Source organism: Haliaeetus albicilla, chromosome 28 (assembly GCF_947461875.1).
Source record: "Haliaeetus albicilla chromosome 28, bHalAlb1.1, whole genome shotgun sequence".
Taxonomy (NCBI): Eukaryota; Metazoa; Chordata; class Aves; order Accipitriformes; family Accipitridae; genus Haliaeetus; species Haliaeetus albicilla.
In genome coordinates, this window is record NC_091510.1 from 11,377,845 (window position 1) to 11,404,526 (window position 26,682).

The window sequence follows — 26,682 nt, forward strand, 5'->3', positions numbered from 1 at the left end:
GGCAACGGAGCAGCATTATCATGGAAGCAATTCTTCAATCATCTTGCTAGGTTTTGTGCCTTTTTCCAAAAGAGGAAAAAACCCGGAAAGAACAGTCAGAGAACCTCTGACCTTCCTCCGCTTTTTGCTAACTCACTGGCTTAATAAAGACACTCGCTCTCTTGTCCTTCGTTAAAAGCTCTGATTTTCAATTGGCACCTCTAACGTTGCCATTGCATCTCACAGAACTTCACGTGAACATCCTGCCGTACTCAAGTAACCCCATTCGAATTTTCTGATTGTGAGATACTTACAGATGATTGTTACAAACATGACAGTTAAATGAGTTAAAGATTCACTTTAAAAAACTGTATTAGAACTGGAGATTAGAGAGAACATATACATGCTGTTTGGAAGCAAAGTGGCCGTAGGGTCCTCTACGCTCAGCAGCGAAGCGCTGCGTCTGGCTTTCCCCTCCCCTGGTATCGCTGCTCTGTCCCTGCTGAGCGACCTGATCCAGGTACCGGATTAAGTACACACTAACTTTTGGCCTCACGTTCATTCTTCAGAAACCTAGGCATTGAGCCAAAATGTCCCTGGAATTCCTGCTGGTGAAGAGTAAGAACAAGTCGCAGTAGTCTGCAAATAGACTTGTCCATGGCTTGACCAGCTGCAGCTATGGGCAGAAAAGAGAGTGCGACAACCGTTACAGGTGTTTGCAGAAAACATCACGGGATTCTTGCTCGTTATGACAAGCAGGCAGACTCCAATGGCCCATTGGTTTTTTATTCACTTATTCAAGCTTTTTTCTTTGAAAAAAATTGAGTTGGATTTCTCCCTGCTCTTATTAATCTATGGCCACGAGTCAGTCATGGTCTGCCTGCAACGCGGCAATGTCCAGGAGTCTCCCGAGACTGATGAGCTGCTCAGCCTCCACTCTTTTGCTCTAACACTGCTATTAAAAGCATTCAGCATAGTTGAACATGACAGGCTGTTGGTTCAGGCCTCTGGTCATACTCAAATCTGTCAAATACAATGGCTTACACTTGGGAATGCTGGAGTGTGCAACCTTGGAAAATAAACAAGCCATTAAGGGCTCTCCCCTAGATTGTGCAGTGTGTGAGTCCATCTCATTATATCTTTCTTCCTTTCCACTATCAAAATAGCCTGCCAGTAGAAGTCAGGATATTTGTTTGTTACCAAAAAAAAAAAAAAAAAAGTGACATCTACTGATATTTGATTCTCTGTTTATTATTCCTTTATCTTATCAAGTACTTCAGTTTAGGCTTTTATAACGAACTTTTGACTGACTTTTTGGTTGTTTGTTTTTTATGATACACAAACTTCTACCAGAGTTTGTCTGAAGGAAATCTTCACTATTTTATTTATAGTTCTATTACTGAAAGTCAATGCTTTTAAAATCCCTTACTTTGGACACTTGCAAAAGCAGAAATCTCTTGGGGAAGAAATGAAAAAAAACTGAGATATATATCAACTTGTCAAAATAAATTTGAAATTGAAAAGCAACAAGAACTGACAAAACCAAATATATTTCATAAAGCAGTGCATGATTAAATGCCTGAGCCTAGCTAGTCTTTTAAAAGGAATTAGGAATTCATAAGGATAATGTAAATATACTTCTTTATATTAGAATAAACGTAAAAAAACCCTTTATGTTCTGAGGTGTAAATCACCCCTAAACATCCTACCCCTAGGATTAGCATTTTCCTAGGACTTTCCCTTAGAGAAAAGAGATTTCTTTTATTATTAAACCATAACTTAGAGGGGTTTTGGCACTTGTTTCTAAATGATTCAAAATAACAAATCTGATGATATTATGTAGCATCATTTTTCTTTATGACATGTAGGATTTGGGTAGAGATAAAAATTCTCAGGCATAGATGTCTAAAAATGTGACACCTAAGCATTTAAGGACATCATCAAATGGCCTGATTTTCCCAGTTATTGCACACCCTTCAGTCTGTTGAGAGACAGTCTTCCTAAAATTGTAGCGAATAATACAGCTGAGCAGGGAAAGCAGGAAGGCCTCCTATTGCCTTTGCTTCTATCTAGGACTCCCAGATATGAGACAGTTTAATTCACCCCTTTACATTAGCTGAATGCATTTTTTAGCCTCTTTTTATTTTTAAGGTTTGAAAGAGGAGGAGTTGGTTTACCCCTGAGTACTAAGTCTCCATCTTTTATACATTGCTGCTTTTTATTTCTCTGAAATCAATGAACTTCACAAATACTGAAAAAGATTTAATGGGAAACTGCTAAAATGCTCTGTTTAATGCTGCTTGAAAAGATTCTTCCATTTCAAAGTTAATCATTTCTAAGTCAGGTTCTGAATGCACAGTACGCCAAACTTGACAGCTTTTCCCCAAGAAAGGTTGTGCTTGATGATTATTTTAGGGGAGCAAGACCTGATGAATATTCATGTTCCAAACCCAAATTCACTGCCTCCCAGCTCTTCAAACTAATCATTTGGTTTCCTCTGCCTTTTGTAACGTGTACTAAGTGTTCCTTGCAGAGACGCTGGGTGACAAACAAGTAGAAACACTAAATTGCCTTTTCAAGACTAGATCTTCTCTCCTGAACTAAGCTCTACAGATCTGTAGCAATATATACGTGGATCCACCCAAATGGTGTCTGGCTTAACTAGGCTAGTTCCTAAATTGATTATATAGTTCAATTGATTCAGGAGCTGTGTACAAACCTTGAGGACTCCTGTTACTGTTTGTATAGTATATATGCGTATTATCTATCTGCAGTGTCATTAAAATCAGTGGAAGTTTGCGATACATGTCTTTTAACAGGCCACTCGCCACACTGAAGTTTAGTTTTTGGGACTGGGAAGGAACATATATAGTGATCTGCAATTGCTCTCCTAACAGTTAAGAAAATTTCTACTTCACGTTGCAATGTACTGCAGTATAACAGGAGTGTAAAGAGCTAGTAAGAACTCTCAAATTCTGGACCCTCTGAATGACTGAAGAGAGAACATAGAATGAAGCTGGTATAAGAAAAAACATAACCCAGATGGAGGAATCCAGTGCAGTATTAAACAAAGTTAGTCATCTTAAATGATACCAAACGGTCAGCTCATCAAGTTCAGACAACACCCTTCGTGCCACTGCGGACAAGGCTTGGTAACCCAGGTACCAGTAAATGGAAATCAAAAGCTGTCAATCACTTCTTATTTCTTATAATTCAGGTGTCATTTTGCAAACTGCCACTTTCTCATGCGCTCCCATTTACATACAATATTCTTACTGTGTACGTAGGCTTCAATGAACAGCCTAGTAAGTTTGCAACATGCAGCACTGTGAAAGATAAGTCTTTGAAATGGCATGACATTTCAGGGTGAACTGCTGAGCCATCTTTTTTCTAGCAAGCTGTATTTCATAGCCAATATTACCTTGTGCAACTGAGTGAAATTGTCTCCTAAGGCCACTATATGCTAGACTATTCTATGAATTTTTAGAGGACCTACACCCCAATGACTAATCATTCAAACTCCTAAGTAATGAGATCTTCAGTTACTCCCATTTAAATGGGATGAAAAAGTTATTCGGCTTGAACATGAATTCTCAGCGAGATATAGGTAAGCTCAGAATACCATGTGCAACTTCAAAAATAAAATAAAAACCTAAAGGAGCTTTCCATAGCTTAAAACCCTCTGTCAGTAGATAAAGGTCTTTCATTTTCCTTTGCTCACCCAGCAGCGCTGTGCTTGCTCAAGATTTTCTGTTTGGAAACGTCACAAACAAATAATGTGGGGAATAGGAAGAAGGAAGGAGAGCAGCTGACAGTCCCATCGACGTGACGGCCGCCTGGCAGCAGTGATTAGAAGGCAGGAGCAGTGTTGGTAGGCAAAGATAAGCAGGAGACAATAAGCAAATCCTACTTACACCTGCCAACGACTAGTTTACCCAAGTCCAAACCTCTCTTTGTAGGCTAGACGTGACTTCACCTCCCCCAGCGACAGCCCTCCCTGATGTACCGCAGCGGTGACCTTTTCCTACGGGGCTCAGCAGCACTGATCCCCCCTGTCAGCCATCCCAGGAACCTCTTCTATCTTTAACCTTCGTACGAAAACCTTCGGTTTCCTAGTAAGCAGAATTAGTAGCCGCTGCCGGAATCAAATCATTAAGGCCAAATGAGTTCATTGACATTGTTGTCACTACAATGAACAACCTAATCTCAACTGCTGTAAAAAATTATTGATTAAAAGGAAAGATTTTAAAGAAGTGGCTGCAGTTATTTTCAAGAAAGTGCCTGCAGAAAAATGGAACCTGAAAACAGTGTTCTAAAAAATTACCTTATTTTGTTTTAAGTTGAATTATTTTACCTAACTTTGCTCTCACTGTTTTCTAATCAGTTTACTGTGAATTGCTCTAATTTAATTCAATATTCAGATATTTGATTGATGAAAACATCCTTAAACATTTTTCTGCTACTACAGTGAATATTTTGTCATTATCCTATGAATATTTCCATTGACTTAATGATATTTTAACAGTGCAATGAATATTAAAAACATCATCAGTGACAACAATCACTGTGAAATACCACAATTCTCCTGTTTCCTCTCATTTTATGTGCCAAAAAGAATTTTGAAATTGCTAAATCTCACTTCAGCTTACCATTTTGTCTAGCAAAATGTTTATTACAACATGCTCTGAGGGTTAGCGCTCAATAGGTAGACCACCTACAGCGTGCATATGGTTGTATAAAACCATAAAGTGAGTCAGGAGATTCCTCTCCTTGATTAGATAAGGAGCTCTTTCTGAGCTTTCACATAGCAGGTCTGGGAGGCCTCTCAGTTATTTTATGGCAGAAATTAACGATCAGTGAGAGGGGGTATTGAAAGCTTTATTCAATAGCTTTTTCCAGAAATCTATAGCAAATGCAAGGGCACAGCACTACTGAAAAGCAGCAGTATGCCTGGCATGTTCTGTTTCAGCACATCTTGGCTGTTTGTCAAATATAAGATGTTTCTCTCCGCATGTGAGGGTTATGTAAATAATATACACTCGAATATATTGAATAAAGTGTCAGGATTACTAAGCAATGACTCCTTGATTCTCTGTGCGTTGTATTCCCTCAGTGTGGTTCTGCATTTAACTTCTCAGATTGACTGATACTGCCTTCCTGCCTTCAAGAATTTGCTGAGCATCATTTTAAAGTGTTTCCCTGCTTTTCCTTTTAAAACGGTGTGATGTTTTTTGTCCAAATACATCAGATTATACAGCTATCAGGGAACACTTCTCTCTGTTGTTGTTTCTAAGGGCTAATTGTACCTTGATAATTAACTGCTGCCTTACTGAAAATCAGTGGAATGCTTTATCAAAATGGACACAAACAAAAGCATCTTTTCTAATTCAATTTTAGTAAGATTATGAAATCTATCACTTTTCTTATTCTATTGTCATCTTTTTATTATTGTTTTTATTGAACTCAGACTATATTCCCATTTTCTTTGGCTTCCTGCTCTGATATTATTTTGCTTTGCTTTTTTGCCTTGCATGCTCTAACTGCTTTCCCGATAGCTATCTCACATATGTTTCTTTAAATTTCCTGCCTTTTACCACTTACTGCTGTTTTTTTATTTTAGTATTTTATGTTACTGCATTTGAGAAAATCTATATATAAGCCAACCCAGTGAGAAGAGGCAATTTAACAAGATGCTGTGGGCAGACCATAAAATTGTTACTAAGGGAAATAGAATATTCAAGGTGAGAACAGACAGCCAAATATCATTATTTAGCAACAGTGCAGAATTAGACTAGATGGAACAACAAAGGGGCTTTCCAATCCAAATCTCTAATTTCACAGCCCCATCTTCTATGTACAAAATACCCTCAATTAACTTTTTCATGAACATTTTCATTCCATCTATTTTAAGCAGGCTATTTGAAGGAGGAGTCCTGCTGAAAATAAAATAGCAGTACTCCGAAAGAAGAGCATGACTGAATCATTAGGGACTAACATCAAGTGATGGCTTTGACTGAATTCAAACAATGGCCATAAAGTTAATTTTGTAGAGTTGTTTTGGGTGTTTATTACTAATAGTTACCATAAGATGTATTACGGTACCTTCTAGTAACAATGCTCAAATCTTTTGGTTAAATATGCTGCCTGCACACTGGAGCAACATGCCAATAAGAGTCTTCGCCCCAGAAAGTTTATGATTTCCACAGCATTTAAGACACGGCAGGATGAGAAAACAGCCAGCATGAGCATAGAAGTGTCAGTGTTGACCAGATGCAGAACTGAGCAAATAAGCAGATGAAAAAGCCAGACAGGAGTTGTTTGCCTAATCAATAACATGAGAAGTAGAGGTGTAAAGGGCAGATTTATCACAGTTAATAGGAAGAATACATTTTCCCAGTGCAGAAGTAAAGCGCAGGTAATGTATGGATGCTTCTGAGGCAAAAATGGGTGCAAGGCTTTTGAAAACTTAATTCTGAGGGATTAAAAGGGTGGATAGCCAGTCTACAAACCAGCAGACTCAGTATTTTGATGTTTAAGACAAAAATAACCCTTTTCCCTTTATTTCCCTAATTGCAAAATAAGGAAAATACTCAGAACTGGCATGTTTGGAATATCAATGAATGTTTGTAAATGAAGACAATGATATAAAATATTAAATACTGGATACTTCCTAAGAACGGTGATGACAGTATAATAACCAAATATTTCCTTCGTTTGTCATTGTAATGAAAGGAAAATGTCAGCATATGCTGATTGTCCATTTCTACTTCTAATATATACAGTAAGATATAATGTCAATTAGGTCTAATATGCAGCACCATGCTGTCAAGCAAAAATTGCTAAATAATTAGCAGCTCTGAAAGACACTGTCAGGGTAAATTTTTAATTATCTAGTTCATCAGACTGTAAGAACCAAAACAGCTTCTTGAGCCTAATGTATCTTTGCAAAATGCTTTAATGAATAATTTTACTCTATCTATAATCACTAGGAGAATGTTTCCACTGCCTTTTTGTCCCCTTGGCTCATAGTGTCATTATTTATCTGTTAGATTCCCAAGATGACTCTTATGCTTCATCCTTCATGAGCTAAAAACTTAACATGCTGTGTCATTGCTAACCATTTAAGGTCACATCCTCTTAGCTTTTAACTCCTATTAGTTTGCTAGGTGATACTCAACGCCAAGCAGCTTCAGGCACGGAGCCTACACGGAGGGCGACAGCACAAAGAGGCAACGCAGCTTGTGGACACCACGGCTTGCTCCACTAACGTACTTATATACTCGACACATACGGAGAAACACTGACACGTAGGTGTGGACATGAGTATACGCTCACACCACGTGGATAAACACCTGCAGGCAGGATACATGCAGGCAAAGATAAGTGAGTTTCCCCGGGAGCTGGTTTGGAAAGATACATTTTGCCTACCCTGACACCTCTCAGCAGACCCACTGTTATATACTGATATATATATCATGTACCAATTGGTGACTTACCCTGATAGGCTTTCTGCAGAACAGAAAAGTAACATTTTGAGTTCATTCAAATCTGGTGTGGCTTAGGAGTGGGACATGGTAAAGAAAAAAAACAAGGTTTTGCCTACTACAAGCTTGCCTACTACAAAAAGCATACCCATTCCTTTGGTCGGTCTTTGGAAAAAAACCCCAGTCCGTGTAGATTTACTGTATTATGGAAATTTAAAAAGAGTAAGTGACATAGTATTAACCCAGGAACTTCAGACCTTTGCCCTGCTTGCCTGTTCAATTAGAGGTTAATATTTGGTTTGGGGTTTTGGTGGTTTTTTTTAAGGTAAAGCAATTAAATCCAGGTAGATTGAAATAGAGCATACTTACTTAATAATGTTTTAATGATTCTATCAATTCTGTATTGTGTTTCCTATAAGCATGGGCTGAAACACAGCTGTAAGTTTACTATAGCTAAAACAGGAAAGATTAGTTTTTTGTAGAGGCAAAGAGAACCCACGTCATAGTAATTTTCCTGCCTTGTCCTCTGATTCTCCTATTAGAAGGTCCCCTAATTACTAAAGGCCCAAAGCACCTGCACATAATACAAAGAGTCTGGCTGAAACCCAAAGAGTGTCCATCCTCTTCCAAAAATACTACAAAACATATGCTATTTTGTCTGAGAAAGCAAAGCTGACTGCATTTAAATTATACAAGGGGCAATATGCATCCAAAACGGCTGATTGCTGCAAGGAATGACGACAGCTTAGTTGGAACCTATTAATGTTTGATATTAAAAATGAAATTTCTTAGGCTTTGAACTTGAATGTCAAAGTCTATGACACAAGAAACTTTTGCTGAGAAGGTAATGAGACCTCTGGCTAGCTGGGTTTATAGCAGTAAATATACCAGGATCTCAGTCAAGGAGATAAGGAGAGCTGCTTTAATAAATCACTGCCAAACAGCAGCCAATCACCCTGGATCTCTCCCCGGTATCCTGAAGCTCTCTCCTCTCCCATAAATGTCACCCTGAGTTAAAGCCAGAAAAGACCAAAAAAGAGGGCTACCACTTGGCTGAAACTGCACACACAAAAAAACCCAAGCCCAAAACAAAACAAATGAAAAAAATTTTTAAAAAATTCCTTTATCAGCTAGAAAGCTTCAGAAGATGTAGCAGCAATATGGCACCTCATTTAGCCCATAAATTACTCCAGTTAGACTCCCAAGATTCAGAGGCAGGTCACTAACATAAAGATGGAGAGGGCCCCAAATGGCTTCACTGTAGAGGGGCAGAAAAACCAAACAAAAACCCCCTCATTACAAAGAAATTCTTTCCCCACTTTCTACTTTAATAGATGATGGCAACACTTGAGTTGGAGAGCAGACTAGCAAGTGAGAGATGAAGGAAAAATATAGCTGCAGACAGCAGAAACATTTGAAGCCTGTTGCAATTAATTAAGTCCCTGCCAACTTGGGAAACTTTGTCCCCCTCTCACGCTCCAGCCTTCGAGGCTATCATGTTTGTTACCACCCACTTTGCAAAGCTGAAGTAATTTTTTCGAACGTTCCACATCGGCAGCATTTATCAGGATGTCAAAGGCTTCTTTCCAAACTGAATACTGACAAGAGTCTTTTGCTGTTTTTTCTTGTTCCTGACTACTGTTCCTCTCTCCCAAAGTTTGGTACACAAATGTACCAAAAGGAACGCAAGTTTGCCGAAATCAGTAGAAGGGGTTGAAAGATAAGCTGGAAAAAGGCAGAGCTATTGAAATTGGTACACTGGACAAACATATGAGACCATGAAAGCAAACCTGAAAAGGAATGGCAATCATCTTCATAAATATAATTGGACAGCAAAAATAGGTTCTCGTATTTACTGAACTGACAGAAAGGGAAGGATAAAATGGTGAAATTTCAAAATGGAACCATCACTGAGCTATAATCTCACTATGAAAATGCAGTGGTGATAAATTTAAAAGAGGGGATCACTATGGGAAAGTCTTACAGCTAATTACTGAGTAACTAATGGAATCAAATACCTATCAACAAGGAGAATCAGAGTTTTTTTTGAATTATAGTCTACCCTAGAAAGGTGGGACTACAGGAAGGAGCTCGGCATTCTCTTCCTTGGTAAAACAAACAAAAAACCCAAACCAACAGATGTTGAATATAAGAATGAAAGTAGCTGGAAAATGTGAAAAAAACCAAACCCAAACAATACGACTACTAGAGTACAGGAAAGCTGGTCAAACCTAAAAGACACCCCAGGAGGTATAATGGAATTCAATACTGCTTCAAAAGAAAAATGCAACGAGAAAGAAATGACCAATGTGATTTCTAAGTTCGAAGGTTAAAAAAGTCCTTTCTTGTAAAAAGAAAACGAGGAGGAAACCAATTAATAATATGGCTTCAGCCAAGTCTTGCAGGCAAGAGATAACGCCTGAGAAGAAGCACCATGAAGTAATGCTATCCAAATGGGAATACAGAAGGCTTTTATAAAAATATCAGAGGAAAAAACTAGCACTAGGGTAAGAAACCCATGAAGGAAGGGGGTCTGACTTTAAATTAGCAGTGACTCGGAAATAACTGAGGTGGTGGCTTTTATAAAAAAATCCATCTTCAAGGAGAAAAAAATTACAACTCTGGCAAAAGTTTGGCTTTCAAAAACCCTTGCTTCCCAGTGATAATTTTTAAAAAAGATTTCTAAGATTTCTCTTAAAATTTACAGAAAAATAGCAGATGGAACAGCTTCACAGAGAAACATCAGCACAATACTAGCTTTCAGGAAATGCATGAATGATTCTATATGTTCTTGTCCAACCAATTATTTTTGCCTCTGCCAAAAAGAAGTCATTTAACAATATAAAAATGAAAATACACTGGGAAACCAAAAAAGGCTTGCACTTTTTTAACTAGTGGAAAATTAAAGGAACCTGAGCATGAAAGTGAAGTGGTGTATAAAGGCTACAACTTGCTACACACGATACAATTATTTATTTTTAATTAAAAACATTTGCTGCCATACATTTTTGTAGAGCCTCTGATATTAGCTTCATGAGATTTTACTTTGACTAGAATATGAAGCTGGCTGGTTCTTAGGGCTTGCATGAAGTCCTGATGGGGCTGACACACAGACTTTATTACAAGCTGGCAGCTAAATATGTACCAGAGAACTTTGCAACGGCAGCACAAAGGAAAACTGTTGGTACTTTTTTGCCACTATAGCATATTACTCTAAAGTACTATGCTGATAAATGCGTTTCCATTCCTGACACAATACAGCACTGATATCTAGATTTAATACAGTTTTCCTCCTTTATCTCATTTATCTGGCTAAAGTTTTACATGCTCAACTACTGCAGGTTAAATTCTCTGGTCCATCCCAATTGCACCCAGAACGCACTGATGCCTCCAGGCCACGTCTGGATTTCCACAATCTGGGGACGAATGGAAATTAATGAAACGATTCTTATAATTGAGAGCAGCTCAGAGTGTTCTGGAGTGACCATTTAGCTACACGTAGCAGCTTGCAAGAGCTGGAGCATGAAGCTCCGGGAGCCGCACCACCTCTGCTGAGCTCTGAGGTCGCTGGGAGCTGCCAGCAGCGTTGGGACACCGAGGGCTCTCCCTGCACCCGGCCAGCATCCTCCGCAACCAAGGGCCGGTCGCATTCCTCTAAAACAAGTCATAGTTGGATGGATGAGGACGTTGCACGGTCTTATTTTGCTGGCATACTAACCAGAGCCAAAGGGCAGCCACGCAGGCGTGCACGCTGTACTCGTCATGGTACCTACACCCTTGAGAGCAGCGGTCTCCTCACTATCTTTTTGATATCTTTTATGCACGGTTTCAGCAGCCTCTGTACAAGAACTTCAGGCGTTAGGAGACATACGATAATTCCCCTTTGGTACATAATTAGTGCCACGGTTTGCATTTTCTTCAGGATGAAGTCCCTTCTCTGCTGTGTCTCTGGAAGCTTCCCGCTGTGGGTTCAGCCCGGCCAAAGGGTCACTTTCTGACCGCCCTTTAACGTACACTCCTTTTGAAGAACTGCTTAGGAAAGTACTAAATCATTTTGAGTACTCTCTGGCCGACCATAAAGAAAATTTAAAGTGTGCTAACACAAGCCTTTTCAGGAAGTTTTTAATGGCAAATACAGTACTGCATGTACAGTATGCACCAGGGACCCACAAGAAATCAGGCATCATGGGGGGCCCGGTGGAGGAGCTGTTCCATCTTTTTCATTGGGGCCAAGTATTAAAATGCATATAATAAATGTTAGGCTGATTAAATATATTACAGGCCCACAATCTTCTCATAAGACTGTTCCAAAATACATACACATCTTCTACAATCATAGTGGTTCAACATACTGGTGTTTATTCTCCTATCAGGAATAGAAAAAGACAGGGAAGAAGAGTAAGATTCATGTCTAACTGAGTTTCCTTAAGGAGCAAAGGCTTTCTGTGACATGTACATTAATCCACAAATTTCTCCTGAGGGACTTCTCTGGGGTCAAATGAAATGAGAAAGTAATTTGCTACATCTACAACTTAAGCATCCAGAGCTTGAATCTAATCACGTACCATTCAGGAAGACCTGACAACATGTTCGGCATAATCTGTACATTATGGCACACTTTTGCAAACAATATTTTGTAAAAACACTCAGAGATAAAATAGAAGACAATTAACTGTGGAAGATTCAGTTGTTTTAAGATCGCTCTGGTGTATTTCTGTTTGCCTAAAAGATCAAGAGTAAACATGTAAAAATCTAACACTGTCCTCTGAAAATCTAGTTTTATTTACAATTTTGTGACCTCCAAAGTGCAAACCATCCTGAAATTATCAGGTTGCTTACAGTCCTCATTTTTTTAAATTAAAAAGTCCTTATTTATTTTTCCTGAATTTTCCTATTTTTCCTTTTTTAGACCATATTTTTTTCCTCATAATTTGGCTTAGGTTTTCAAATACAAATCCTATAAAACCAGATGTGAGGCATTTAAGTTGGGGTCACTCTTCCTAGGATTTATGTTGGGCTTTTTTCCCAACTTCTCCTTGTAAAATGCAACTGAGATGCCGGGAACAAAACAAACTCCTACTCAAACAAGACAAGGTGGTTTCCCAGAAACTGGTAGCATGAACAGCAGAATTGCCTAAGAAATTAACTTGATATCTTGATTAGTCTCCTCCCAAATATATGAAATATTTCACATGAAAATGACAACACTGTCCTTTGGTCCCTGCTTTATTATATGAATGATTCTTAGCATGGCACTGATAATTAATCCTCATTTTTAAGACACTGGTCTAAAACATCACAGCTGCTGGAGAGGGGAAAACAGATGACTTCATATCCTGTGTGTATTTTCCTTAGGCATTGGACTGATGGGAGGCAGCTTTGGTTGTCCATGTAGTATAGGGCAGCCACTAGATTGTTTTATACCATACCTAGTAAATTTTACAGGGGCTCTTTTAGAGGTTTTAAGTGAATGTTTGGATATATGTCACTATGATTTTTCCTCTAGGGGTACCCACTATATGGGTGGTGGCAAGAGGAACAGGGCAGGAGGTTGGAAAGCAGAAGACACCCTTCAAAGCCAGCTTTTTAAGGAGTATTCACTTTCCAGAAGGATCATCCACAAAAAAACCCCTGAGCTCCCTTTAGTTAGAGTATATTTATAAGAAGCTGCAGCTGGTGATCAATTCTTAATGCTACTTAGGATATATTATCAAGATGGAAACTTCTTTCAAAACCTGTGACCTACTGAAAAATAAAGAATAAACTATTTTTTATCTTTTTCTTTAACTTTAAAAAGTTGAAGTTGGTAGCAATTTGGCATCCTAATAATTACCTATGGCAAGGCCACAACTGTGAACCCAGAAACGCACTGCTATCTTCTTGAAAGAGAACCTCAAAGACCTTATTCCTTCAGCAATTCAATACTTTGTGAAATGAACTCAGTATTTGGGTTTCACTGCTACTTTTACAGAGAAAGGTCAACAGCTAATGTTTTCAGAGCGGGGCATGGTGGAGAAAATGCTTGAAGCTTTAAGACAACGAATATCCCATCGTTCAGTTCCCCCTTGTATCAGAGCCATGGCTAGTGAAAGAAACGGAGCTCCTGTCAAGGGAATAGTTACGGCTCCCTGAGTAAGCGCTAGTCAAACCCAGTACAGACCGAGGACCAATACTGCATGTAGCAATTGCTGACCAGCTACCCTCAGTATTTATTGCCTTTGTGCTCACTTGTACCAAAAAGCTGCGGCAGGTCCAAGAATCTGACAAAATATCACCAACGCAGCCATCCAAAATGAATAAACTATCTATCGTAAATTTTCTGTGGGGTAGGCTGTTCTTACTGCCCACACTGGAAATCTGCAGAAATTGAGTTGGAATTCTTGGGGCTCACTTATCACTACTCAGCAATTCAGTGGCACGCTGGAATGACACTCATACACACAAGCCCAGTCTTAAAATTTCCCACATTGCCAATTCGATAGGATCATTCCAAAACAAAATATGATGGGTAATTTTATGGAAAATAGCTGTTTAGGGAAAGCTATTGAAAATCTAGTTAGGATATTAGCTTTCAAAATTTATCTGGAAGGCTCTAAATTATTGTTGTCAACATACTTTATTTTTAATACACAAAAAAATGATTTTTCCTACACGCTTTTCCATTGAGTTTATCCACTTTATATTCATCCATTTCTCAAGAGTATTGCTGGTGTCATTAATTTAAATGATTAAGGAGAGAGAAAGAAAGATGTACAAAACAGGATCATAAATTTCTTTCTATCCTGAACAAAGGGAAAATACTTGTAAAATAGAGCCAATTCAGTTATTTTTTTACGCATCAGAAGATTTGGGTCATACGTAGCACACTGAGGCAATTCTTTTCATAGAGGTGAAGGATTTTAACTCAAAGAGGAAAAAGAATAATTCTTTAACCTTAAAGAAACATGCTGATTTATCTTTCAATAGCTTTGCTGTACAGAAATTGTTTTTCCTAAAATGCAGCCTTTCTAAAATCCCTTGGAAGGTAACTCCTTCCACTAAAGGACTATCCCTGGATGACAGTATGTCATGTCATGCTGTGGCTGATGGAACTACATACAGGCTTGTCACTTCACTGCAGTGCTCCACTAGAATTTCTTCTATTTAAAATGAAAAAAACCCCACCAAAACTCAGCAGGGTTTTTGTTTTGTTTTGTTTTGTTTTGTTTTAAATTCTCTAAAACAGTCATGGTTCATCTTAACATACCTCAAAAGCTAGCTGTCCAGCTCTGTTCCTGGTACAGTCAATGGAAAAAGAGAAGAGCCTCCAGATGGTGGTTCATGAGTCATGAAAATTATAGACCTTTATTGATCACTTGCCTCTCAAAAAGTATTACTTGTCTTCCAGTCACTCCAGACACAGACCGCTCATTAAATTTTGTCTACTTTGATATTTGAATCTGGCAATAAATATCTTGTAGAAAGATCTAGGCTTGATTTAACAAAGTGAAGATAAGTACAGCCTACCTTTATTCCTCATGTCTTGTTCCTACAGTTCACTAACTTGCTACCGTAATTGTATGTGAATTTCTAGTTTGAATCAACAAATTTTCAGATTTTAGGCACTGGATCTCAATATTAATCTGTTCATTGAGGAACAGTCAGAAGATATGTAATACATAACTTAATGTTTTCTGTCTCTGTAGTTTCTTTTCCAGAAACCGATTCAAATCCTACCCATTTGAAATATCTTAATTTCACTTTTAAGTAAGTATACTGAGTGTCTGATCAAAAATTGTTGGATATTATAATAAAAAAGCCTGTAACATATCAATAAGATTTATTTCTAGATAAAACACTTTGAGGACACAAATACAAAACACAAATACCTGCTTTGTCAATTACTGTACTTCCCAGGGCAATGCAATTATTTCCAACACTAAACTTGCTTTCAAACCGTAGTAAAGCAATTTTTGCTTTCACGAATTTACCTACACAGCAGTTAATAGGGTTAGCAGCCATTTTACACTCTATTCTGCAGTATGAGATGGATCTAGAGCATAATGCATCCAAAACGAACATAGGAGAAAGTTTAGCACACTGGAAATTAAACCTGATACACACATGTAACATTAAAAGCTTACTTGTTCAGGTAAATTGTAATTAGGCAAAACTATTTTTAAATTCCATTCAAATAATGTATTTTAGATTATTCAATCCATTAAGCAGGTTTGAATTATAACTATACCATATCCTTTTGTAAAAAAACTTCTGTAAAACGCATTGAGGGTTCCTCTCTTTATGTTTACACATCTGATCCTGCTTAAATTGTTATGACAATCTTTTGTTTACAAAGGAAATCTTTGAAGACTTAATATTTTAACAATTAGATACAGATGAGATTAGTGCTGTAACTTCAAAAGAAAACAAACTGCAAGCACATTGCTGCACCAAACATTTCCCTGTGCGGAGCTGAGGTTGTCACAAGGGGCTCAGGAGGGGCAGGAAGCCTCCGCAACGGCGCTCGGAGAACAGATTGAAGAGGGAGGATCGTCTTTTCCTCTCTCCATCAAAAGAAGACTCAGAGGTGACATAGTCAAGATTTATAAGTAAAATGTTGATACAAGCGAACGGAGGGATTTCTTTTCAAAGAGAAAGGTTAACACATGTTGCGTCCCGCAGCGAGGGGTATTCTCTGCACTGGCTGGCAGTTTTTCTGCCACGCTGTATCCTTCCCAGCTTTCCCTTCATGCTTTCTCCCTTTGAACACTGTCTTTAGCCAGCCTACGGGGTTGAAAGTCCATTTCTTTTTCCGGAAAATAAAAGGCTCCCATGTTTTTTAACCTGCACAGCTTTAGATACATCCTTCTTTTAATTTAGTCTGATCACAGGTAACCCATGACTAGCTTTACAGCTGGATTCCGGCGATCTTTTTTAGGCACTAATGATGAAGTTACCTTGCAATGCAATTGCCAATCCAAAATGCCTTGAACATCGCCGCTTTCCTGCAGCCCCAGGACGGAGAGCAGTACCGTTTTGCTCTAAGAGCAGCACATTGCGAAGAAAAAGGTCAAAACCTTGCAATTTTCCTCTTTTGCACTGTAAGCAGCCCTACAGCTCAAGCAGCAAACGTGGATTTGCACCCCTAAGATGCTAGGCTTAATTTAAATTTATCCTTCCTTTCACCTACCTGTTTTGTCCACCTGCCAACTAGGAGGAAGAGTGGGTGTACAAAACAACAGCAAGTAGCTGTCAGAGCAGATCATTTCACCCCTTTCTCATTACCTCTTGTGGGTACGAAAAACACACCATGGTGTGGCTTTCCATTTTTTTCCTGTTTTTCCTCATTTTAGAGGTCTCCTGAAACTGCCAAATCCAAACGTTCTTTAAAGTGCACTTATACCTAATAAATCCAAGGCAAAGGATTTTTATAGTGTTCCAAATGAATTACTTTCTATGAAAGTGGTAATTGGGACATTCTTATAATTCATATGTTTTGTTTGCCAAGCATGCGTGTACATGCATACCACAAACAACCTGAATCTGGTAAGTAGCTATTATAAAAATAGTTCTTTAATAAATGACTTAAGTAAGAAACAAGAATATTTTACTCCATGAGGAAGTAGGTCTCTCTGAGGCAATTTAGAACAAAAGACAACTTAGTGATCACAAGCTGCTGCATCTCCAATACTAAATTATCAAACACGTAATTTTTATATTCAGTTTCATGAAACATCTGTCTAAAATATACCATGTTCGTTAATGTTAGAACTATAATCTCAATTGCACCTATTTTATTGCAAATTTCAATATGATTTTTTTTTTGATAGCCATGCAGGAGAATAAAATTACATTTTTTTCCCTCCAGCCATCAAACAAATCAAGACATTTTAAAGAACTTCATATGTTTCTTGACTTCAGGACTCAAATATGTATCACACATTTAGTTTTGTATTTGAGCCTGGGGTGTTTTGGGTAATGATTTAAATCTTGCTACCCGTGTTTTGTTCTAACACAAAGGAGACAGTACATTAGTCTTTGCTGATAACAATGAAGTACAGTAGTGGACCAAAATGATGCCGCTGCTGAAACTGTAAACCGAGTCTTAGGTAGTTGATATTAAATACATTGGTACTCTCTTCAGGAGTAGATTACAATCAAAATAAACCATCTGCATTTTCCTGAAGGGAAGTATTAGCAATCTGTTAACATATGATAAAGTCCAGCCTCACTTCAAATAATTTTAAAGTATCTAAATGAAACTTTGAGATAAGCAGAAATAAAGAATGCAAATAGACTGCATGACATTAATACCTAACTCCACACCATCCACTTTGAAAAAGTGGATCTGCTAGAACGTTGAATGTGTCAGCTGTAAACAGCCACCCTTCAGTTTAACGACCCTACAGCAAACTATATGCTCAGCTCATTCAGCACCGCATGAGAATGTAATTCGCTTCCATTCCTTGCAAAATTTTAAAAACTTATTTCCATGAATGCCTTTTTCGTATAAACTGAAATTAGTTGATATTGTCCCTCTTTCTGCCACTTGACAGAAACTGAGAAAGAGAAAACTTCATTTGTCATTCATTTCACATAATCACTCGCAGCTCGGTCTTGTTTTAAAGTAAACATCTGCCATGCACTGTTCTTGCCTTTTCTGAATGTTATTTCCTTATGTAAGCTGGGTGCAAAGAAATGTGTCTGCAGACATGATGTTGCAGGATCATGACAGTTTAACGTACTAATGACAGCATGCTAACAATGCAGTTCGTTTATGTCACTGATATTAATAAAGTATCTGAACCAAAAAACACACAGCTGTTAAATGTTTCCATGTTTTGGTTTGTGGTTCTATGGGCAATTTCTATAGATACTTAAAGCAAGTAAGGGAGCGGGCAACCTCACAAAATCAGATCAAAGTCCAGTTGCTCTGCTTACTTTGTATTGTCCAAATCTTGACTTTTGAAAGCATGACCAGAAACAAGGTCATACTCAGTTCAAATACCATTCTTTTAAAATTAATAATGCTGTACAAAATTGTATTACTGAAAATTTTATTTCTCATTATGCTTTTCAAAATAAGGTATTCATCCTCAAAGGATCCTGAATACTTAACAACATAATGAGCCAAAAAACCAGGAGTGCTCCTTTTGACACAGTTATTCTGCTCTTCATGCATGGATATACCCATATTTATGCTTTAGGTACTTAAATTTTGCATCTGTACTTTGCAGAAACAATAAAACCCAAGATACACATTGAAATAGGTACTTCTAACTAGTAACTTTCTCGATAGCCTAGCAGATGCCAAAATGAGGAAAGATTTACACCAGAGATTATGAAAATGCAGGATCATTTGAGAATAATAAAAGTAAATGGTGGGAAATGTTAACAGCAACAGCTGTGAAAAGAAATTATGGAAGATTAAAAGTATAGAAGAGAGCAACAATAGTAAAAACAGTTTAAAAATTAAATTGCTTCACAAGAGAGATTCTTTAATTACGGTTTCTGGAGATATTTGAGTAATAACTGCAAAAACAGAAAGGTATAGATATTTATAATTATTTCACTCTCCTAAGAACCCACTAATACTCTAAAATCAAGCCAGGAAAATTATAGCAGATCACACAACTGTATGAATCATGCTGACTTTAAAGTCTATAATGACTTTTTAAGGTTGTGCACAGAATAGCAATCACAGGCATACTTAGTGGTGAAGGCAGGTGCAAAGGTATAGGAAGACTCCCTACACAGTGCAGGAGGTTTGCAGCAAAACTGTTTTGCCCAAGAAAGTCTTAGACAGCAAGAAGTAGGCATAACTATTTTGTGTTTTATTGTTTATTATTTCGTATCTATCGGATGAATATTTGTTTTATTGCCATAGACACTGGTACCCAGAGTTGGACGCAGCTGAAATGTTGGGAGACAGAGGAAAGTGTAGAGGGCTGAATGTTTGCACACAGCGAATAGTTCAAAACTGTGGCATATACATTTCCTTTAACTGCCCATAGTAAATCCTGCTTTGCTACCAGAAGCACCAAACAGAACAGGTAATGGTTGCAACATGGCAGAACAGTGATCACATCAACACCAAACTGCAGAGGCACCTGGCAGAAAGCACAGTATTAGTACAGTGCTGAAATACACATTACGCAGAAGCATCTGGAATAGAAAGGCAAAACATAAAGTATGCCTGTCCACTGAACAACATCCCAAAGGGTTAAATTCCAAATGACATCAGCAATTTCAATGTGCTGCCAAAACTTTACAGTTTGAGAATAGGCACTGTATTCTATTAGGATTTTAAGTTACCGTTCATGATGTCTCTCAGTGTTTTCTGATACTACCAACCCAATGAAACAGGGCTCCCAGTTCAATAGCCCTTTGAACTCTGGAAAAGTTCCTTTTCCAAAAGTACAATATTCCAGCTCAAGGTTCATCTACTCAGACAAACACCAGAAGAAGACTTATAGTCATTCATGCAGGAAGTTAGTTAATAAACTACAGACAAAATCTGGAATTATTTTATTATAATTATAAATAATAATGTATTATGGTGATTATGGTTTGGCTGAGAACAAACAGGCCAGCCTGAGCTAGTCTGAGATAACTGCCAAATCTTCTGCACATGTGACAGATGGTGGAAGCATTTTAAAGACTCCCTGTGCACAAGAACTCTGTGTAACAGGCGCTCAGATTCAGTGCAACAGCAAAGTAGCTGAAGAGGGTCATGATAAAAGCACACTAAGCAGCATAAGCTACCTTTAAAGCTTTGGGTTTCATCTGAAAAAAAGGTGAAAAAACCAGAATAGTGCATCCAAGGGATGTGAGGGGAAAGTGGTTGCACAACTTAAGTTGGCTGTTGACTGATGCAAGTGAAGGAAACTGTGGCTTTTGATACAGTGCACGAAATTCAGCAGGTATAGGGGCGGAAGGACAATGGTTGAACTAGTGGAGCTATATCCCCTCCTAAAAGGGCTTGTTTCAACTTCCCTAACAGGGAGGGTGGGTTGGAAGCATTGCAACTTACTTTTCAATAAACCTTATTCTTCCCAAGAACATAATTCATTTTGTGTGTTTACATCTAATCTCTTTTGGCTCATCTTACTTTGAAAAGCGTTTTGAACTCCAAGAATGTTCCTCAAATACTCCCTCTAAGAGTCCCAGAAGGCAAACGCTAGAGTGTAGAGGAGGAAGACAGAACAATAAATGAAAAGTAACATCATACCACTGAGAACTCTCTCAGCCACATCCCAAGTTACACCCGCTGCAGTGAATCCATCTTCTCCTCTAATTAATATCTTATGGTATCTGAAGCAAGGTAAGTTGCAAGGAATAGGCATTTATAGACCACAAAAAGAGTCCAAATCAGAAAAAAAATCAAAAGAAGAGTGAAACAACCATTGACATCTGATGCTGCCAGTGTCCCTTCAGCCTTTCATTGAACCATTACAATTCTTTCCCTGGAACAAGCAAATGTGCTGTGTTCCTTTCTACACCAATGTGCTTTCCAGAGCAGCTTGCAAGCAACACTTAAGCCTTGGCTTATGTTGCATTCATGAATTTAGCTTTTTATGAAGTTGTTCAAAGAGCAATTTAATATTATTATTTGGATGAGCTCTCTCAGGCTAGGTTTCCACACGGAGATCCTTCAATCCTTTGCTTTTTGGCAAGAAGTGGAGATGCAGGTGCTCTCTGAAACCAATTTAGAGTGGAATCAAACTGGGGACCTGATTGTCTTTTTAGACCAGTTCCATGTCCTTAATTTCAATGAATTATTCCTGATTTATCCATTAAACAAGAATCAGTCTGAAAGTACCCATTTGCCAGAAATGGCATTACCCTTAGAGATACCATCAGCCCACTTATCTGAAGAATATTGTACTGCCAGCTCACAAAAAGAAAAAGTTTTAAAATATAAGTAGAAGCTGTAATTTGGGTTGTCAGAGAAAACCCAAGTTCAGTTTTCATGAAGAACACGGGGTTGCTGTCAGCAAAAGTTGCTGGCTCTAATGATGGACGGAATACTGAAGCTTGTCTCCTGCCTGCTAAAGTAAATCAGATATTTGCAGCATATCATTTATTTTCTGCCTGCACAGAGAAGCCAGCAGAGTCCTTTACAACAGAAAGGCCAGGGCAAATCATGCCAATTATGAAAAAGGTTTATGCTAATGATACCACAGAGAAAATGCATACGTCCTTCACATATCTACAGGGATGATAGAGAGGAGAATAAACCTCTTTCATGGAAGTTCATCATACAAGTGGCAAGGCATACCTTGAAGCCCTGACATAAACCCTATTATTTTTTGTTCAGAGTAGAAAAAATAAGATCTAAAATGCTATGTGAAATAAGATGAAATCTTAGGTACCTACGCAGTTGTGAAGGACCAAAGCCTATCCTGCCAAACAAAGTGAGTCTCAGCAATCTCTGTATTGCTTTTTCCACCTGATTTCATATCATATATGTGATACACATAGTTGAAGATCAGCATAAACAATTTTTTGTGCCTGTTTGACCTAATACAGGTTTTTTGTGACCCATTTTGGCAAGCATGTGTTTTGTTATCATCAGAACTCATAAAAATATTTACTTTTTTCCAGTTCCTAAACGCCTTTTTGCTGCTTCAAGGAATAGCATACACTTATACATTAAAAAAAAAACCAACAACCCCCCCCCCCCAAAAACCCAACAAAAAACCCCACACTATGTTAACAAAGCACAATTAAGTATGTAAAAATCAAGCATAGAAAGGTCAGGAAATGCCAGAATTGTCTGAACATCCATAATTTAAATCCCTCATGCCTGTGCATTATGATAAACTTTTTAATTATATGACAGCATATGGATGTTCCATGACACCCGGTTTAGAAGGTTCAGTAGAACACAGGAGTCCAGCTTTCATTCTTTGTGTTACGGGAAAGCAGTCGTTGCAAAGCAAATCCTACTTCACATTTCTAGGCTTTAAGCTCAAAAATGACTTTGGGGCTTGCTCATGCGGTTTGCTAATGTCAAGAGCAGTTTGCAAATGCACAGTGAAGATGGAATATATTGAGATTTTAGTTGTTGAGATCAAATAAGTCTTTCCTGAATACTCATGAATTTCATTTTTTTTTAAAAGCTTTGTATCTTGCATAAAATTGGTCAGCTTTTCACTCAAGGCCCAAAATAATCTCCTGACAAATTTGAAGTCACTGCTCCACAATCTGACAAGCGATAGACTCAGAGATGAAAGACTCAGAAACAGCAGGGTAGTTTTTAGCGCAACATTTTTAGCCAGTCTGACAAACCAAAACAGATTTATGTACTGGGAAATGCTGGACAATCTCATTAATTGAAAACCGATAATAGCCTCCCTGTGGTTTCACATGCAAAACCTATATGCACCTGCACACTATATAGAACAAATTACACATACATTACTAAATAACACTTCAAAGAAAAACAAACACAAAGTGTTTGAGTGGCATCTAGAGCTTGAGGAATAGTAAGAAAAATTTAAAAACCCCTTAATTTGGACCTCTTTTTTTTTTTCAGGGAAAATGTGCGTGGTTTGAAACCTGGGTGTGAATATTGCATGGTGGGAAGAGCTCTAATAACTTCACTCCCAGCTGAAAAAAAAAGATATACAGACATACAAAAACGTGGGCGCTAGCGACATTCTGTCTTTAATTACATGACTCCCAGCCTCTAAATTTTCCACCCTCTCTCCCACTTTGAGCTTAAGGTTCTTGTTCTCACATACAGAGCTCCACAAAAGTCCCTCCTGCCCACATCTCATTTCTCATTTGCTCCTTCTGTTACTGCCTGAGTTCTATCCAAATTATTTTCTTTAACGCCTACTGTACACTTTCTCTGGTCTTTGCATCACGTCAACGCTTGCGTTCCAAGAACTGAGCAGTGTTCGTTTGAATTGCTATCTAAAATAGGGTTTTTTTGCAAGGTCAACAAATGCTAATATGCCAGCTAAAGCAACCTTCTTCTGTAAGTAACTGGTTCTCTAGATGAAAATTATCTTCTTTATCCTGATGCATTGCATGCACTCTTTGACTTATGCAGACTATCCCTGACTTGTGTCACAGGCATATTTTCACCAGAAAACTGTGAAAAGTGAAAATTATATCATACCTGGGTTAATATCCTAGAACTTCTTCAACTAATTTGCTGGGTTTGTAAAACCAGAGCCACTCCGTGAACCTTTTCTCCCTTCCTGATTAAATATAATTTTTTCCTTAAAGGAAATCTGATTTTAAAAAGATGGGACTGAAATCAACCCCCTAAAACTGAAGGCTGCCAAATTTCACAGCTGCTCCTTATCTCTGTGATGGTCTGACCAAAACCTCAGAGCTGACAGCTCTAAGTTCTGCAAAAGTTGGGTTATGAATTTTTATTTCTCAGACATGGATACAAGCCACCAGTACGAAACTACTTTAAACTCAAGGAGAAAAACCAGAAAACACTTTCCTAATCTGCAGAAATACTAGTGGGAGCGCATTTTTTGGCTCACACCCATATATACACGTAAAAGGGCAAGATAGCGTTGGTTCTTTTTTCACGCTGCGTAGACGATGGGATATAAGCCCAGTTCTCATTTCCCACTGCTCACAGCTACTGCTGCCTTCTGACACCCGCAGAGGGCAAAATGGGTGAAGAAGATCAGAGTTCTGGTTCCAGCCAACTCCAAGTGCATGTTCTGACACACTTCGCCAGGCACACGCAAGCTCCCTGCTGCCTAGAGACCATGCGCATTCTCCCTACATCTGTCAATTGACAGGGCAACCTGTACAAATCATGTCCCACTTCAGAGATTCGAGATTGCAAGTAAGGTCTGGGCTTCTTAACATTTTCTCTTACATCTTCAACAATAAATTGTTCCTAAGTCCCCTTCGTGTGTGAGAAATTAGCTTTTTCTCCACTTCTTGTGGTATTTGGTGTACTGTGTGCTCAGAAACCTAGCAGCCTCAGAGGCTTGCTTTCTCTTCCTATTCCTTATGAACAAAATGCTGATATATTAGCAGGTATGAAGGATGAAAACCATTTGTAAAGCTCAGCTAGGTTTTTACTTAGCAAAGCACTGTTACCTGTCTGCATCCACAGTCACGTCATGAACCCCTCTTTGAATGACGTCTCGAGAGGCAGCTAGGTCTGGTATTCGGTTCAGACTTCTAGTATATAGGTTGAGTCCTCCATCTGTCATGTACCTGAAAATAAATGTGTGGTCAATCAGTGGGAAATGCAACCATCTGGCAACCACGTTTCACTCTAAAGTTAATGGACTGTGAATTCAAATGTTTAAGGTACGGGCTGTCCTATTAGATGGTAGGCTTATCCTAAATATTCTCACTTTGTGTGCCTAGCACAGGGAGATCGGATATATGCCTATTTTCTAGGATCATTTGCCTTTTTCTGTGATGGCTTACAGGCCAACCTGTTTGACTAAAATAGACTGAAGCCCTCAAGTATCTTCAAAAATTTTAATCATATTTTAAGTACTGCAGTTTTGTCAAAGAATAGCACCAGATGCAAGAAGCATAACTCCAGTTAAAAAAGAAAAAAAAAGGAAAAAAATCAGTGGCATCCATCTAAATGGGAATAGAAATTGAGAATCCAAATCCGTAGTCCCTGCTGGGATGCAATATTCAGATATGAAAGAGATATCCAGTGAAGTCCTTACAATGACATTTAAGAATATGTTTCTATCTGTGTTCCTTTTGCTTGATTCCCACCACTTCACATTATAATGAATGACTAATGAATCGAACAGTGAGTATAGTGCTGCTTACTCACTAGAGAACTATTAAAAGTTTCTGTATTTCAAGCAGCAATAATAATTTCTGGAACGCCTACCTACAGTTTAGTTATCTCCATGAGAGGTCTTGGTCCTTATAACTGAGCTGTACCACAAGCCTGTCCTACTCTCAAGACCTGTCCGTTATTTTCTCAAAGGACCTTTCATTAAACTGTCTTCCCTCTTAGGCTCTTGTTTTTTACATTTCCCTCTTGTGGTTTTTGGTAACTTTAGTGTAGCAACCTAGTGCAGAGTTTGCACAAATTTATTTGTGAAGGACCACGCACATGTATGGCACTTAACATACAAGTGTACATATACAGGCAAAAAATTTGGTATACCTCAGTGACCCTACTGAAAGTCAAATTACAGGCTTACTGAAATAAGTGTAGTCCCAATGTTAGGATGATGGCTAAAATTACCTACTGGAGTTCACTCCCAATTCAAATAATCTTGAACACAAGTTCTCCTTGAGCCATGAAACGGTGCCACTCAAACCCATCTTTCAGTCGAAGCGTGAGTCCACGTACACAAAAATTTAACTTCAATAACTCTACACAACCGCCCCAGCACAAGCCAAGGCACACACACCCCGCCAGTGCTCCAGATGTTCTGTTGGCTCTCTCTCTGCGGTTCCTTCTGGGAGCTGATTTAATTGAAATCAACTGTCCCAGAGACCTCAGGGCTAATACAGCAGCCCGGGAACACCAGCCTCCACCCCCACGGTTCGGGGTGGGTGAACTGGTGCAGATTTTGAGAGCGAAGCTGCGGTAGCGTAGCCCTGTGCGACAGCTACGGTCTGAGACGGCGTCGTGTCCTGGGTGGCAATCTGGACGAAGGCAACCTCGAGTGCATTAAAACGCAAAGGGTTGGTTTGTTTATTTTTAACCAAACTCTGAGGCGTTTTATGCACTGGTAAGATTTGGCCTGCAGTTCAGCAAGGGATTTCTGAAACCTTGGTATCTGGGGTCTGCAGAAGGTAACTTTACATTTGTTTTCAAAGGTAAATTAACAGTCACACTTACACACTAGATTTATCCTTTTATTAAAGACAGAATTTAGACTTTTTGACAGATTATTTAGCTAGGGGTGAATTATGCAGTAGGTTCCAAGGCTCTGGAATTGCATATTAAATTTAGCTGTGGTTTGAATGCCATCCAGACTATATGGATTTTTTCCTGTGTAAGTAAGGCCTGAATGGAGAGACTTAACAAGTGCAACAGTCCTTCCTCACACTGATTTCTAATTACTGCTGCATTCCTGTCCCCAAGTGTTTAAAGTAATTAAACTGATAATGGAAGAGGCATAAAGAAGATAAGACTTTACATGCCTCAGTGAATCCTGAAATTTCAGAGCTTATTAACTTGTTTTTAACATTTACCGCACCTAAAAATGTTAACTGAGCACATTGCAACTTACTGTCTATTGAGTCATCCTTATTACAGATG

At 38.5% G+C, this 26,682-nt stretch overlaps 1 protein-coding gene across 12 annotated transcripts in view; it reads right to left on the bottom strand.

Annotated features, from left to right (window-relative positions):
• NAV3 (neuron navigator 3) overlaps nucleotides 1–26,682 on the bottom strand; it is a 557,756-nt gene that overhangs the window by 82,880 nt on the left and 448,194 nt on the right. For all 12 annotated transcript variants that reach the window (XM_069773360.1, XM_069773359.1, XM_069773362.1 and 9 more), the window contains one exon: nucleotides 24,528–24,647. In XM_069773360.1, coding sequence (XP_069629461.1) covers nucleotides 24,528–24,647 — 120 coding nt within the window. The remainder of the gene's footprint in view (nucleotides 1–24,527; nucleotides 24,648–26,682) is intronic.